At 34.0% G+C, this 17,558-nt stretch overlaps 1 protein-coding gene across 2 annotated transcripts; it reads right to left on the minus strand.

The window, feature by feature from the left end:
* Positions 1 to 633: 633 nt before the first annotated feature.
* LOC110449816 (importin subunit alpha-7-like) lies at positions 634 to 17,531 on the minus strand. 2 transcript variants are annotated; one of them, XM_021496916.1, is made up of 15 exons: positions 17,422 to 17,520; positions 16,822 to 16,908; positions 16,388 to 16,522; positions 15,940 to 16,035; positions 15,220 to 15,316; positions 11,924 to 12,015; positions 10,888 to 11,019; positions 9,541 to 9,629; positions 8,565 to 8,664; positions 6,641 to 6,804; positions 6,106 to 6,184; positions 5,315 to 5,440; positions 4,507 to 4,634; positions 3,836 to 4,011; positions 634 to 3,228 (listed from the first exon to the last, which is right to left on the minus strand). In XM_021496916.1, the coding sequence occupies exons 3-15, from the start codon at positions 16,520 to 16,522 to the stop codon at positions 3,038 to 3,040; spliced, it is 1,605 nt and encodes a 534-aa protein (XP_021352591.1). In that variant the 5' UTR covers positions 16,822 to 16,908; positions 17,422 to 17,520; the 3' UTR covers positions 634 to 3,037. The 2 variants fall into 2 exon arrangements, with proteins under 2 accessions (XP_021352591.1, XP_021352589.1); XM_021496914.1 differs by lacking the exon at positions 16,822 to 16,908 and having other exon boundaries at positions 17,422 to 17,531.
* Between the last annotated feature and the right edge of the window lie 27 nt (positions 17,532 to 17,558).

Raw genomic sequence — 17,558 nt, forward strand, 5'->3', positions numbered from 1 at the left:
AAGGGTGGTTTTATCATCAGATACCTGCGATTGATGTCAATAAGGCAAGCTTTAATACAGTTGATACTTAACATGCCTCATGATATAGAATTAGAACTAATGTTACGTAAAAGAGGATGCAGGTAGGTCATTGAAACTGACGAAAAGCTTAAGGGCTTTTTATTCATATAATATTTGGCAAAGTGCACATACAGGTGTTATATGACCAAGCAAACAATAGTTCCCAGTATGATAAAATGTTGAAAGAAAATATCCAGTATTCCAGCAAATGATCACTTTGAAGCCAAACTACAAAGCATATATACTCCAAGTAGCAGTGAAATAAATAATTAGTTAAAAAAAAATATGTTTCAAAATTACTGCCAGTAATAATGGATACATTATCATGGACCAACTATGTAAACTGAATAGGAAATAGGAAATGTTACAGATGAATTCAATAGGAAATCAATTCAACTTTTGGGAGTATGAATTATAAGTTCACAAATGTAATGTTTATATACGAACCAGGTGATCATCACAATTAAGCTGGGTTATATTATGTCCCGGAGATTTGAACATTGTCTTTACAGGAGGGTAAGCTTTACTAGGTTTTAGAAAGGCACTAAAGAGTTTACATGAAATGACTATTAAGTTTTGTAATGAGAGCTTTATTAAACACTGAAAAAAGCCAAAGTGACAGCAATACTTTCCAACAATCCATAAAATAGCATATTGTAGGGAAAAAGTCACATATGACTGCAAAAAGCTGAACAATTTGTAAGTGATCAAAAACAATCCCAAAACTCCAAACATTTGTTTTAGATCAACGTCCTCTTCCCCTGGGACAACTTCAATTGAGCTGATGTATGAAAGAAAACACTTCTTTAAAATTTTATGTTGATATTGGAGCAGTTATATTGGAATGCCATATGCTATGGCAACACTTGTACACATTTTTAAGTAAATGAGTGTAAATTCAACGCAGTTCATAAATCAACTTGAAAAAAAGCTGCTTTCTAACTAGTGTTGGCAGCTAAAGCTAATTTATGCAATTTGATATAAGCAGTATATGAAAATAAGAAAATCCGTTTGGTTCCCTTACAGACCCATATAATTATTCCTCCTTATCTGTACTTAACAATTTGAATGGTTTAAAAACATCAAACTGGAATTTTTATTTTCAAATCATCCTACCATACTGAAACAAAATCAATTTAATGTAATCATATATTAACGGTACTATCAAACTTATACATAATGGAACTTTTTAAGCAAATGTTTGGGTGAATCAAAGAGACTTCTAAAAACCCATACATCCTGCCCATGTTTCAATTTAAGCTGTGCAATTTTACTTCTATTCATATATTTCTCACTTTTCAACACTCTGATCCATGATCTCAGTTGAAAAGCCCTCCAATTAGTATGTTGTGCTCTCACTGAGCTGGAGATTTTTTGACAGCTGCACAGACCGAAGCAGTGTCGGGGATCTGTATTGGTATAACTAATTAATACTTAGTAGTTAAGGTAGGAACCGAGCTTCATTCTTGATATAGCCTGTTGGTAACAAATTACATTAATATATTTTATATATAAATAACTGCAACTCAACAAGTACACATTCACATTATATACTAAATAACTAGTTCAAAGCTACCAAGACTAATACCGTCTATAATGAGTATGCAAATTCTGACATTTTAATCAGTTCCATTTTAATATAAAACCCACATTATTTCAAAGTTATTTTAATGGAAGTTATAAATGGAAGTTTTTGATGGTGAAGACAATCAATTTTACCAAGTAATTAATATTCATATTTTTAATCCGAATTTAAGTACTGTATACTGAGAAAGTTTCGCCCAGTCCAATATTTGCCCTTTGCCGATAATATCAATGTTTGCCTTGTGTTAATTTCCCCACTCACATATAATTACTATATAGTGTATGTTGTGAACTAATATTTGCTGTAATGAAAAACAGTGGAAGTTAAACTGCGGCAAAAATGTCACGGTATACAGTATCCTCCTCAAAGGGGACCCGTTAAACTCTTTTAAAAAGAATATTGGTTTATAATCAAGGTTATATGTAAGACAGACTTAATCAGGAAAGTCCTAAATATAGTATTATTGACCTTCGCAAACTTAAAGTCTTTCCAAAATGAGATCATTATGGATGGACACCAGGTCATTTCAGAACCCCAATCACTCACCAAAATATTAACTATCAAGTAAGGAGAATAAAGAAATCATACCACCGATAGTTGTAAACGAAAATGTCTCCTAGTCCCCCACCCCTCCACCACCACCCGCAAGTGTCCTAATGTCTGTCTCTTCATACATACATTGAAAATTTAGATTCATAAATCTGTTGTTGACATTAAAAACATAATTCATCCTTTTCATCAGAATAAAACTTGATATATCAAACGGCCACTGTTTATTGTATTTATAATACTACAGCACTTGATAGACATATTTGAAATCAAGGATAGAGCTGACTAAAAGTTAAGGAGCTGGTTAGTATCAGGGAACGCTAGCTACTCTATTAACATATCTATCTGGTAACACCTCCGAGACCCATCCAGCATTCAGGTATGTTCAGTTCTCCATATTCATTGTTTATATATGGAAATCTGAATGAACTGAATGGAATTCAATTGCAACAGGCCACAAGACATTTTTAACAGCTGATATACCTCAAATTGTTTATCTTCTGTTCACCGATATATACTGCCATATGAACTTTTCCGAAAAAACATCAGAGCTTCAGTATAATCTAGAGATACACAGCATCTTAAAACAAAGATAAGAGAGTTTCTATCCTTGTCTTGCTGTTTGTTTTCAGTATAAAACGATTGACATTCACTTTTTAGTGAAAGTTTTTTTTTCATGTTGTGACTGGAACAGAAAGGAAACAAAACCTCCATCGGTTTCTTTAGCTTCAATACTGTTTTTCTGTGAATAACATATGATGTAAGTTCCATAGCAGAACTGAACTGCAATGGCACAGCTTTTCCTCTTTTCTGATGTTCATGGAATAACTTTCTTTAACAGAATCAGAACTGAAACCCATCCAAGGCGACATTTTCTGAGGGGTTGAATTGGAACTGCTGTGAATTCTCATCAATTTGAGGTGCTACTGTTTTGTCTTCCTCTTCCGTGCCAAAATATTTTTCTATCATGTCAAATGCCTTTTGATATATTTCTCTGTTTTGATGGCTTTGAAGAAACTCTATTTTGTCTAAACCTGAAAAAGAAGATATTTTAAAATCAAAACAAAAGTAAAGCTGTATGCCTTTTTACTATCATAATGGAATTTTGATGTGAAATAGAAAGATGAATATAAAGCGCACACACACACACACAGGTGATTGCAATTTTAAAATTTGGTTAGCCAGGAATGAATTACACTGCATCACCTTCCTGGACACAAAGGTGATGCTAGGGACCAATGAGTTGTAAACACAGTGTGTTGTGTAAATTTGACATGTTTCACTACAAATATCTGTTTCTACAATATAGAGGTACTAGTACGTTACAGTTATTTGACAGCTATCCTGTTCAGTACTACAGGACCATGACACTGTTTAGAATTATAGGATAATATGACCCTACCACTCGAAATTATCTTTGTCCATGGCCCACTGTACAATTTCCTCCTTCTAAGCTGCTGATCACCACCCATACATTATAAGTGCCTCCCTGCCCCACTACCAATATATTTTTTCTAGAACAGCCCTTTAGTGAAAAGGTATATTGTTAAGAGTGTGGTTCTGCGAAATACTTCATGAAAAATACTCATATTTTAGAATGAAAGAACGTTTAATTATATATCAACAGTTGTATTGTATTACCATAGCATTCTTCAATCATGACAGCATATGGGTTTGTGCCATTGTGTAGTTTTGCGTCCTGCTCTCCCAGCTTCAGGATATTTTCCAGACCATTCAAGGCCACCTGTACAATCTTTGCATCCATCACAGTCAAAAGATCACAAAGTGGGGATATGCAGCCTTGATCCACCAGAAATCTGTGTATAGAGTATTCAATTTTGATAAAATATGCAAGAAATGTTTAAAAATACAGTAGGAACAGATAATATAAGATTCTGATACTGTACCTTAAAAAATCTCGACAGACAACAGCTGACAGACAATCTACCAAATCGTCTATCTGTCTGTCGCATAGAAATTATTTGAAGTCCAGCTGCAGTTCCAGAACACCAATACAATTTTCAGCCAAATCAAGAGTTAGGTTTGGAATATGTTACCAGGTAACTCAAGATTTAACCTGTAACTCACAAAACTCTATATTCATGCTGCACCACTGATATGTTAGTTCGTAATTTTTGGCAGTGGTACGAGGATCTTCAAGTAGACAGCTGGTAACTTCTACAGCAGTTCTACAAACAGTAATCCACTGTTACTACTATACTCTAAATTCCACGAAAACTTTCCTCAGGAGATTACACTAATGCAAATATTCTTCCAGCAAAAATAAACAATGACTACCAAATTTCAATTACCTGATCTGTTCGGGTGAGCCCCCAGATGTTGCATTTGTTATCGCCCATGCTGCTTCCTTCCTTGTTTTGAAATCTGCTTTTCCTAATATATCTATCAGTACTGGGAATATATTTGAATCTATAACACACTGAAATAAGAAGAACAAAAACTACGTCAGTATGAAATGGAAGACAAGCAATTGGCCCATGAGGTATTGTTTACCTTTGAGGTATTTCATGATTATTAAGTTGATAGCTCTTTTCCCTACAGGCTTGACATGATACATCATTGTTCTTAAATCATCTGAACTTTGAAATTAATTTGATATTATTTTAATGACTCATACAGAAGAAAAAAAGGATAAGGACATTCATTTAACATAATCTGATATTCCTTCACGTCAGTAAGATACTGGCCAAATATAATGACTCTAATGCAAAACCTTTTACTAAAAGGAAACATAACAGAAATATATCTATTGTCAATGCCATAGGAGTAATGCTTTTCAGAAATCCATTAGTAATTCATTTTCTTTCAAGTTTACAACTCAAAAGTTATGTGTTGCAAAAGATTTTAAACCAAAATATTTATTGTCTAATTTATAACAACGATTTTAATTGAGCCTGCTTTAAATTTTACTTTTTAACCAAAACTAATGTTATTCTGACTTAACCTTGTTCATCATAATGACTTCATGTAAATTTTTGTCTGCAACTTTTCTGTGAGTTACAACTGCAAATGAGCATTTAGTGCCTGAATTCACAGCAGTGAATAGTCTGAGAACTTAAATAGATCACAGAATGGTGATTGTGTTATGTCGTTGCTGACCTGTATTTGTACTCTGTTTCCTGCTGTGATATTTGATATTGTCCAACAGGCCTCTTTGCGTATTGATTCTTTGGAACTACTGAGAAGATGTAAAAGACATGGCAGCGCTGAACAGCTCAAGATCACCTGCATAAACAAAGATTATGAACCAATCAATATCATGAAAGACAACATTTTATTTACATAAAAATGACAATAGACTTCTAGAATAGGATATTAGGAACAACACAGAGCTTTCCAATACAAGTCATCATTTCGTCCACAAGTACCTAACTTTCTTCCCAGTAACCAGTAATAAATACTTTATAATGAACTGAAACTTCATAACATCTATCAATAAATCTTGTATGATTTCACAATGTTTTGTTTGCTATAGCACTTACTTCTTAAATTAGCTGTACAAATATATTTAATACTGTCTATTTCATTTGTTTTGTTGACTTTATGGTATAAATAAGAGTTTCACAATTCAAACCTCATTTTATTGCTCATGCTAAGACAACTGCTCTATTTTTGAGGACATTCTTGGTAATTTCATGCATAACAGAAATATTTCATGAGTAGGATGATCGTATTTTTCATAAGTGTCTATCTGGAAATTTGCCTGAAACAACATGGCTGATGTAATGAAAAATGAGACATGTGTTTGTCAAAACGATCATCAATGATTGCCAAACATTTAGTCCCTTTAACAAATGGAACAGACAGTAGCTAAGCGACATGGTTTTATAAGAAAATTATTCAAATATATTTTTTCCCAAAAACATTATACAGATGGTAAAAAGACATACCTGTGTTTGATAGTCATCCCCTGTCACTATGTTTCCTACCACACGTAGGGCAGCAGACACCACACTCTGGTGGTTGTGCCTGACAACATGAAATACAGTTATCATTAATGAAAATGTATGCAGTCATAGAATTTATAATTTACACACCATGGACAGTAGGTCTATGAAAATGATTTAGTCATTTACTTCAGTTTTGATAGACCAGGCTTTGACTATAAAGATTTTTTTACTCACATATTTAGTGTTTGATACCATGAAATTGCGTAAATAACAATTTAATAGAACAATTTTTTGCTCCCAACTATATTTATCATTGAATCATACATATCACAGGAAATCACTTTATCGACGATCTCTTTCTGCCACCACATTGTCACGTCATTATCTGATAAACAGTGAAATGACTGATCAACGATACTATTTTAGATGAATGTTACATTTTCACAGAAAACATTGTGAAAATATAAAACACAGATTTTTATATCGCTGAAAGACAAATATTTGGGAAATCAACTGACGCTTAAAGGTGCCTTACATGAGCAGTTCTACCAGTCTCCGACATACACCAGAATCTATCACAGCTTGTATTTTCTCATTTGGGCCATCAGACAAGTAGGAGAGTGCCCAACAGGCATCTGAAAGGACGTCTTTGTCTGTGTGGAAGAGGAGCTTGGCTAATACTGGCAGGGATGGCAACACCTAGGAAGAAAAACAGATACTCATACCTATATTAGTCTGTATGAAACAACAGCAAACAAGAGTTCCAACTGATGAAATATTTAATAAACAAAGAACATAACAATATTTAAATCTGCAGAACTTAACCTGATCCATAATTTTGAAATCTCAACTAAGTGGTGTAGACACAACCCGGGAGCCACAGGTTCCCTTGAGAATGGGGGCGGAATCTGAGATACCAAAATGATATGGCTCTGCTGCTATCTTCAATGTTTGATTGTTTTGGTTTTGTATTGTTAAACGTCTTGTCAACAGCTATGGTCATCCAAGGCCTTCCCTGTGTGCAAGATGCATGCGTGTAGTGTATGCGTGTGTATTTTGGGAGGCTGCAATATATGTTTGTGTCTTTCCTTGTGATAGCGCGGAACTGATTCAAACGTAATAGTGCTACCTCACTGAAACATAATGCCGAAGACACCCAGCAGAACACCTCACCCGGTCACATTATACTGACAACGGGCGAACCAGATGTCCCACTCCTAAATTGCTGAGCGTTAAGCAGGAGTAGAAACTACCATTTTTACAGACTTTGGTATGCCTCGGCCAGGGGACAATACCCAAAGCCTTCCTCACAGGGGCGAACGCTCAACTAAAGGCCAAAAGTGAGGCATTGTCAATGGAGACATTAGGAAGAAGAAAGTAGTTTATAAAGAAGGGAAAATAACCCAAATTTGGTTGTCTCTTACGATCATGCAATGAGGGCAGCAGGTTCAATTCTTATGCACTACCTACAGGGAAAAACAAGGGTGAGGGTGACTTAAACTGGGGAGGATGGTGAATGTGTCATGGTGGATGTGTCAGCACATCTTTTTGCTAGTTGTGAAATGATGCAGTCATTGTATCTAATGCTGGATTATTTTTTCTTTTACAAATCATGTGTTACTGTAACCAAATGTTTAGAAATGATGCTGTTTGATGAAGCATGGTCTGTTGATGAATGCATAGCTAGGTAGAACCCGAAACAGCAGAAGTAATTGTGCATTAGCCAAAACACACACCGTAAATGTAGAAATAATTGGGAAAACCACATTGGTAACAAATTGTGTTTGGTACTTTAGTCTGAAGCACATTTACATGCAATTTCATATTAGCCATGTCTAATACTCAAACTTCAATTACAAGTGTTGTCATAGAGTGCAAGATGTGAATGAAGAAAAGATCTTCTAAAGCTTCACTAAGTTTAGATTTTGATGAATATAGCAGATCTTCAAATTGATGATGCTTTTTATATAAACAATTTCTATGTTGTTGGGAGATTTAGATAAACAAGAATTGAATTTAAGTTAATTTTCAGGCCAGAAAAAGTTAAACATATTGCTTTCAATATCAAAATAAATTGCAATCCTGCTTCGATCAATGATGATTTTTTGATCTTGTTTACATTTAATTAGATAGATACCTTGCACATTCTTTAGTAAGTTTTACCTGCATTATATTAATATCAAAATTAATTTGTTTGTGATGTCGAACAATTCCACTAAAGTTTGTGCTTAAATTGAAATATTTAAAAACTTCATTCTAACACAGAATCCATATTAAAGTACAAATGGCTATAAGTAGCCATGTAAAAAGGGAGGTAACTTGTACAAATTATCTTTCATATAATGATTCTAAAAGAGCACATCTTTAATACTGCAGCCTTTAATTCTTCTTTAGAATCTATAACATGTGTCTGAAGATATTTGATCTTCAAAATTGTGAATTCGACAACAAAGTCTTACCTTGCTAAAATCAGGAGGTGGGTTTTTCCCTCTGCATAAATTGGACAAACACCACACTGCATTTCTTGTCATTGATAAACTTGTTTTCTTGCTTAATAACCTGAAGAACAAGACAGTAAAAGTTTCATAAAAAGAACTTTTTAAGGTGCGTCCTAAAACGGTGCAATTTTTATTTTTTAACTTCATTCTCTGATAATGAAATTCATTATATTTGTATATTTCTAAATACACATGTAAGCATTTAGGTTTCCCAGCTTAGTAAGTCCTAGTGAGACAAACATCTTTTATAAATAGTAGATGATGACTGTGACGTTGGCCTAAAACACAATCTTGTTTTAGGTTTTCTCATACTTGACTATCAGAATATAATTAACAATGACCTTGAACTTAGTACCAGGAAACAAACACTCTTTGATGCATTTTCATACTTGACTATTGTATAAATTTATTCAAAATCTATTCAGAAATGGCATCACAACATCAATGACAGCAAGGTATGCAGATATTAGCTAATAGACAAAAACTTTGGTATAAAAATTAACAAAGGACTTTATCTCTTTATATAGTGGGGCACGAGACCCGAATTTAGAATGCGACACTCCTACCTCCCAAGATACATTAAAACTATAGCAAGTTTGGTCAACATAGAAGAAATAACATGGAAGTTATATTGTGGACAAACTTCAGTATTAAAAATAAACAAAGGACTATAACTCTGTATATAATGGGGAACAAAACCTGATTTTCGTGCGAGAGATATCGCCTTCCCAAGATACATGAATAAGGTAAGTTTGGTCAACGTAGGTGAAATAACATGGAGCTTATGCTTCGGACTAACTAAGGTATTAAATTTTATTTAATGGCAGTTGTACTTAACTACACATTAAATAAAATCTGAAAAAATAATCCAGTATATCCCTTTATCAACTTTGGTTACAGAATGATTCCTCACAAAAATCTAGTTCCAGCAACTTACTGTAATAGTGGGACAAGTATTCCCTCCCCCAACACATAATCTCGACATTCTGGACTGTCACCAGCAATATTTCCAAGAGCCCACACAGCCTGCAAACATAAAAACAGTGTTTATGTTAGTTAACATTACCCATGTTAAAATTTGTCTCAATAACCTTCCCATTTACCTTTTAACTACAAGGAAGTAAATAATCTGACCCAAATGAGAAATGATACCCAAACTAACTTAAGTAACTTCCCTTTGAACAAAAAGCTTTGTTGTTCAGCTAAATAGCTTTCTTTATGATGTCATAAACATAAATTATATGCCTTTTGTGACCATTTTTACTTCAAATATTTTAAAGAAATTTGATATCTGTTCTTAAAATACTGGTACATTCATTTATACTGTTTTATTTGGAATAAAGAAAATATATATATATATTCACTGAATGTAAAGACTACATTTTTGCAAATGGTTCCAAAATAGAAATTAGATCAGACATTAACTGTAATTCTAAGAATGTTATTTACTCTTTTATATGTAAACAATGTGGTGAATTTTATATCGGACAGACCGTATGTGAATTGAGAATACGAATGAATGTACATAGACAACAAATGAAGGACAATGAACTAAGATTTTTAAAAGTTAGCAAACATATGCATCAATGTTCTAAAGATGATTTTCATGTGTTACCTATTTACAGACTGAATAGCGACGATGTAGTTGCAAGAGAAATTAAAGAAAATATGTTTATAAAAGTCCTCAAACCCAGCTTGAATGCACAATGATTTTTGCAATGTATTGTATGTAGATGTTTTCTTTGTCTTGGTATTGTTTGTGACGTCACTATGCTTGTTTATTTATGACGTCACTAAAATTGTTGACTATACAAATATTGATGACGTCATGTAACCAACGGTGATAAATAAACCTCAATCCGCCTGAAGAAGCCCTAGAAGGCAGAAAGGCCTAGCGGACGATCTGAAAAAAATATGTTTTTATTCTATATTTTCCTTCGCAAGGACTTATTTATTTATTATCTACTATATATATATATATATACTTCTCATCTATATTACTAGGGACTGTAAAACACCATATAAATTCAATCCTGACTGAATGACCAATTATATTCAACAAGATGCATTATAACTGACTTGTATTTGCAACTCCATGTCAAACATGAAGAAACTAATACTGTTTTTTAGTTCCTTGCCTCGATTGACACCTGACATTCAATCTTTGTTGAACATGTTCACAAGAGCTAGAAAGCTAAATTTGGTATGACCAATTTTGAAGTCACCTAACCTTGGCTGCACCACATGACCTTTTCTTATCAAGAATTAAAATACTAGATCTTACCTGTTCTTGCACATCCTCTATTTCTGAGGCTAGGAGTCTGATAAATATAGGAACTGCTCCAGCCTCAATTACGATTCGTGTCTGTATGGAGGTACCAGAGGCAATATTTGTTAATGCCCAGGCAGCCTCAAACTGAAAAAATAAAAAAATAAAATGCTTTGTTACAGGTAGTTTGAGATATGAAGAAGGAAATTAAAACTTGAACCATTTCGCATAATTTATGTCTTCAGATACAACTAAGCATGTCAAGATTCAAAACACACTGAGCAGCATATCACCTACGAATCCAAGCATATACATATTTTGGGCTGAAGTAGGTCCAGCCAAAAAATTAAATGGTTTTGTTGCAGGTAATTCGAGATATTAAGAAGGAAAATTAAAACTAGAAACCATTTTGCATAATTTATCTCCAGATAGAACTATGCAATCTTTGTCATGTCCAGAATCAAAACACACTGAGCAATATACCACATAAAATTTATAAATTGGCCGTTCATGCTATAATGACACTCCATGAAAGAAAAATGCCTGTTTGTAATTGATGAACTGTGATCACTTACCATTGTAGTTTCCATCAAGTATCTCTAAGCAACATTTAAAACAAGTTCTTTTTTCAGGCAGATGTATGTAGAGTAAAATAGAACAGGTCCACATCAGTTTATCGAGATCCAAACGGTTGAACCAGTTTAACCAGAGATGTACGTTTATGAAATAAGGTCGAACCTAATTCTCTGATGCTGCTTTGCTTGCATAAACATTTGCAGGTCCGCCAGGATTTATACCCAGAAATGTTTCATTTAAATAGACAAACCAGTTGAACCAGATTCACAAAAGGGGCCTAGGTTTGCCTATGTAGTTACACTGCTCTAGATGCTTGGAATACTCATACAAAGCTCTGAATCAAGTTTTGTGAATAGGTTTGCATTAAACAAGAAGTAATTTCCTAAACAGTCAGTCAAACTGTGGTTAGAAAAGAATTACTAATAATTAAGAGTAAAACAATCTCAATATACAAGCTACATTTAGTATCACTTACTTGGAGAGTGCAATTTCCATCTTTCTGTAAGAATTCTACAAACTTTGGCACAATCCCAGTCTGTATAACTTCATCTATTGGAGGGTTTGGTTCTGAAACAAAATGGATCTTTACATTCCCTAGAAGAGATTAAAATCTATATCTTTAACTCTTTTTGTTATTTTTCAATGCTCATGATTTTTGACTAGCTAATTATTATGCAATGTTTAAATAATCACACTTTTAACATTATTAGTGACAAAAATCATATTAAACAGTCAAGATGAGGTTTTAATAACATCATATTTCAGTGCTACATGTACACTCACTAGACGATGTATTTATTTTTCCCTTAATATCATAAAAATATATGTCCAAAAGTCATCACATTATTGGATGAAATTTGCTTTCTTAAATCCAGATTAATACTTCTGCAAGTTACAAAACATTTTCATGACAAATCATAGCATAGGATACAAGAATGAAAACCTTAACACCTCAATAGATGGCTAATGGTAATTCAAGGTCAAGATTTAACATTTTTCTTCCCCATGTAGAAGTATAATAGCTTCAACTATTATCAAAATTACTTTAAGAAGTCAGTAGCTTCTAATATCTACAAAACTTTAAAAGTCAATCATCAAATGGCAAAGACATATATGGCTATAAGCATATCCAACGACCAAGCTAGATTGAATTTGGAGCATATTTAGAAGTTATATCAATTGCACAGAAATATTAACATAATTCAAGCTCTCCGATACATTTAATTTGGCTAAAAGCCTCATATCATGTCAATTTAAATCAATTTTCTATTGTGAACAATGAGGTCATGCCAAACAAGACTCATTACTGCAGGCATATAATAACTAACTCCTTGACATTTTAAACATATAACTAACTCCTGACATTTAAAACATATAACAAACTCCCGTCATCGCAGGCATTTAACTAACTCCTGACATTTAAAACATATAACAAACTCCCGTCATCGCAGGCATATAACTAACTCCTGACATTTAAAACATATAACAAACTCCCCTCACCGCAGGCATATAACATATAACAAACTCCCGTCATCGCAGGCATATAACTAACTCCTGACATTTAAAACATATAACAAACTCCCGTCATCGCAGGCATTTAACTAACTCCTGACATTTAAAACATATAACAAACTCCCGTCATCGCAGGCATATAACTAACTCCTGACATTTAAAACATATAACAAACTCCCCTCACCGCAGGCATATAACATATAACAAACTCCCGTCATCGCAGGCATATAACTAACTCCTGACATTTAAAACATATAACAAACTCCCATCATCGCAGGCATATAACTAACTCCTTGACATTTTAAACATATAACTTACTCCTGACATTTAAAACATATAACAAACTCCCCTCACCGCAGGCATATAACATATAACAAACTCCCGTCATCGCAGGCATATAACTAACTCCTTGACATTTTAAACATATAACTAACTCCTGACATTTAAAACATAACAAACTCCCGTCATCGCAGGCATATAACATATAACAAACTCCCGTCATCGCAGGCATATAACTAACTCCTGACATTTAAAACATATAACAAACTCCCGTCATCGCAGGCATATAACTAACTCCTGACATTTAAAACATATAACAAACTCCTGTCATCACAGGCATATAACATATATAACAAACTTCCATCATTGCAGGCCTATAACTAACTCCTGACATTTAAAACATATATAGAGGATCTGTCATAAGTTTCCCTTCATATTAGATTTATGATACTCGTTTTGTATTTTTTTTATGTTTGCGAGCCTTTGGCAAGCAAATATGAACAAGAGGCCCATGGGCCTTAACGGTCACCTGATATATTTATACAGAGAGTTGATTTTCTTTTTAACATGAACAGAAATATTATTCAAAGTGACAAAAAACAATAAAACCACCTTATTCAATATGTAGCATACAGATTTAAGACTAAAAAGTATTTGAAACGAGCACCTCTGATTCTAAACAAGGAAAATGAAGAAATTTTAGCACACTGACTCCTTTGGGTCCCACCCTACAGCCCTTGGGGGTAGGGCTGGCTCAAAATGTAATATTCAAAGTATCATTTGCCATTATAAACCATAATAACTTTTGCCGCCCCCCCCCTCCCCACCCTTCCTTCCCTAGGGTCTAAACATGAGACCCTAGGGTCATAAACCTTAAGACTAAGACCCTTCAATCTATGGAGAGTGTTTGATTCTACCATATCTTGGTCTTGAGAAGAAATTTTTTGAAATTTCAGTCAATTCAACCCTTTTTGGCCCCACCCATCAGCCCCTGGGGGTCAGTCAGGGCTGATATGTGCATACTATCAAACTGCTACCTAATACTGATAATGCTAACCTAAATTGAATTACTTCCAATGGAAATTAAACAAATGTTGGTCCAAAATGTGATTTCCCTATATAAACTATAGTAAAGTTTACCCCCTCCCCAGGGGAAAACGTGAGACCCCAGGGTCAAGAAATTCACAATTTTGGTAAAGCACCTTAAGACCCTTCCATCTATGAAGAGTATTTGATTCTACCATATCTGGGTCTTGAGAAGAAGATTTTTGAAATTTTAGTCAATTTGACCCTTTTTGGCCCCGCCCCTCAGGCCCCTGGGGGCTTGGGACTTAACCAGCAACTAGTTTTGTTGACCTTTGTCCATGGAAGGTTCCTGCAAAATTTCATTTAAATTGGTTCATTGGTTTTGGAGAAGAAGTCGAAAATTTAAATTGTTTATTGACGCACGACGGACGACGATGGACAAAAGGCGATCGCAATAGGTCACTTGAGACTTTGTCTCAGGTGACCTAAAAGTCTCAGGTGACCTTAAAATCCAAAACGAGTATCGTAAATCTAATATGAAGGGGAATGAATGGCAGATTCTTTTTATCATATAATACAAAGTTAACTGTATAGTTGTGATCTGAAACGAATATTTTGCACTTGGCCCACTCTGAAATGATGAAAATTGTGTCTGCTTCACAATGATTGTTTCTATTCGATTGTGATGTCATTTCCGAAGTGATATTACACACGTTACAGAAACATAATTTACGTGATGGCTTTAAGACATTGCATAACACAGTATTCATATGATAAAACTAAATCCATCATTGCAGGAATATAATAAACTTAAGATAAAGCCCTTACCAATACAACCGATGTGTTTTCACTATTTTCCGCTGACATTCTTACAATTCCTCAACTTTATCAGGGTTCATCAAACTAATCATTAATGCAACTAAGTCAAGTGCGTAATTCATTTTACTGTGTTACCTCTTGAGAGGAGTTTTCTGAACTTCTGAGTTGCAACTTCTTGCTCTTGTAAATTGTCACTGTATAAAACCTGTACCATTTCTTGAGTTATTCCACCCTGAAAATTTGAACAGAATGTATGAAAATATCAAATATGTTTTCATTTTATGATTATTCTGGTACTAAGATGATATCATGATCAGAGCAACTGATCATAATATGATTTTAACGAAAACTAAAATATCTTTTGTCCACATACAACATATTTTGTCCACATATACATCAGTGTACAATGGATTTTGTCCACATATACATCAGTGTACAATGGATTTTGTCCACATATACATGCAACGTATTAGAACTGATCATGTTTGCTGGTACACCGACTGTATACATGTGCACACCAAAAATTGATGTATCAAACTGTGTAATGTAATCATTCACAACAAAGTGATTACATCTTCACAACAGCTAAGGTGATGGTTTGCAAAAAAGATATGGCCATTACTGAAACCTCAATCTTTATATGAATCGTAGCCTATATTTTTCTAATCAAACACTTCCATACATATATACCAATGTATAGTAGTAATATTTCATCAAAATTCAATTTAAATATTGACAGTTTAAAATGCAATTGTAGAATTTGAAGTTTTTAATTACTATATATATAACTATCCCATTTGCACTATTTAAAAATTCTACCAGATACTGTGCTATTAATTACCAACTGGTATTTACCGTATATGGAGTAGAAGATACAAAGTTGTCTTGGAACTCCCCAGCCACTTCATCAGGTGCACCAGTTGGCATGGCAACATTTCGACGTTTGAATAACTGCAGAAAAAGTACACTTGTAATTTAGATAATATATGTAGTATTATGTACGTGTATTGCTAATCTTTAGATATTCTTGACGTTTATCAAGATATTTATAGTTTTATATAAAGCAAACAATTACTGGAAATTAATTGTACACTTTCAGGCATTATGAAAATCTAATTTTAGCAGGATGCTAAATAACTTGATATGACTTTTTTTTCCACACCCATTTCCAGAAAATTATTGAACAAGTGTCATCATATTTCCTAATTCATGACAAGCTCGATTAAATATTTCTTGATTCTGCTTCTGAAGACTACAAAAACTTATTTGATTCTTTTGGATTTTGTTTGGATGTTTATCATACTTGTTGATCTCTCTTTTGTTTTCTGATTTGAATGCCTTCCTCCTCCCTCCGCCTACGCAACTCTTGCGAATCCAAAGCTTTGTTTTTGTAAGCCTTTAATCTATGGCTAGCAGGGCTAGATGAATCTGCAGACATCTGAAGAATTAAAATCAACACATAGCCTTGAGAAAATTCATAAATATATTTATTGTCAAGGGTTAAATTTCCATGAATATATTTTTCTAGACATTAGTTTTAAACTTTCTAAAATATTGCCATCCCAATAATTACTTTTGACATTTGCAGAAGAGAGAGTATACAAGGTCTACCCATATGGACAAAGAGAAAGGATGAAAAAAACATTATGTTATTCAAACTTGAACTTTGGGCAGTAAAAGTAGAAGCTGGGCTGGGGTTGTCTACTGTGACTGGGTAGCTCAGTTGCTTAAAATGACCGTTTTTTTGTTTTAACGACCCAGGTTCGAATCCTAGTCTGGCTGTTGCACTTTTCCTTTCCAGTTACATTTGGCACCCATCTATATCTGCAATAGTATAAGGTATATTTTCGGGTAAAAGAATCTGTTGAAGGAGGAATGTACTGGAACTGGGCTGGTGTCGAGTGAAAATGCTGGTAGCTCAGTTGGTTAGAGTGCTTAACGTTCTTATCCCAGGCTCACATCCTGGTCTGACAATTACACTTTTCCTTTACCCTTTTCTAAATTCTTAGAAAAGAAAGCTTAGTATGCAGTAAATGACATCTCATCAACAGTAGATACTGAATTATAGTTCAATACCTACTGTTTTTATAGTGTTTCTGACTATTCTAAGTAGGAATTAGACAGGAGTTATAGCAATACGAAATTAAAGACTGAATGTAAAACCACATGCAAATTAAATCCCAAACAATCAAATTTTGTCTGTCTCTCGGATAAACCACTTGTTTTGTGGTGTAATTTTGTACGACGTCTGAAAGAATTCACATATCAGTAAGTAATTTAGTCGGATGAAGTTTGCTTGAGTTAATACACTAAACGAACAGTGATCTCATTACTCACTTCGATTGGCATTTATGTGTTGATTTCAGTTCCCAATAATCCGATTCGTACTTTCTTCCCTTCCACTTCGACATTCACAAATAAAAGACGAAGCGAGCATGCGTTTCCGTAAGATGTTATTTCGCGGAAAAATAAAA

This window comes from Mizuhopecten yessoensis, unplaced genomic scaffold (genome assembly GCF_002113885.1).
Source record: "Mizuhopecten yessoensis strain PY_sf001 unplaced genomic scaffold, ASM211388v2 scaffold4823, whole genome shotgun sequence".
NCBI classification, from domain to species: domain Eukaryota; kingdom Metazoa; phylum Mollusca; class Bivalvia; order Pectinida; family Pectinidae; genus Mizuhopecten; species Mizuhopecten yessoensis.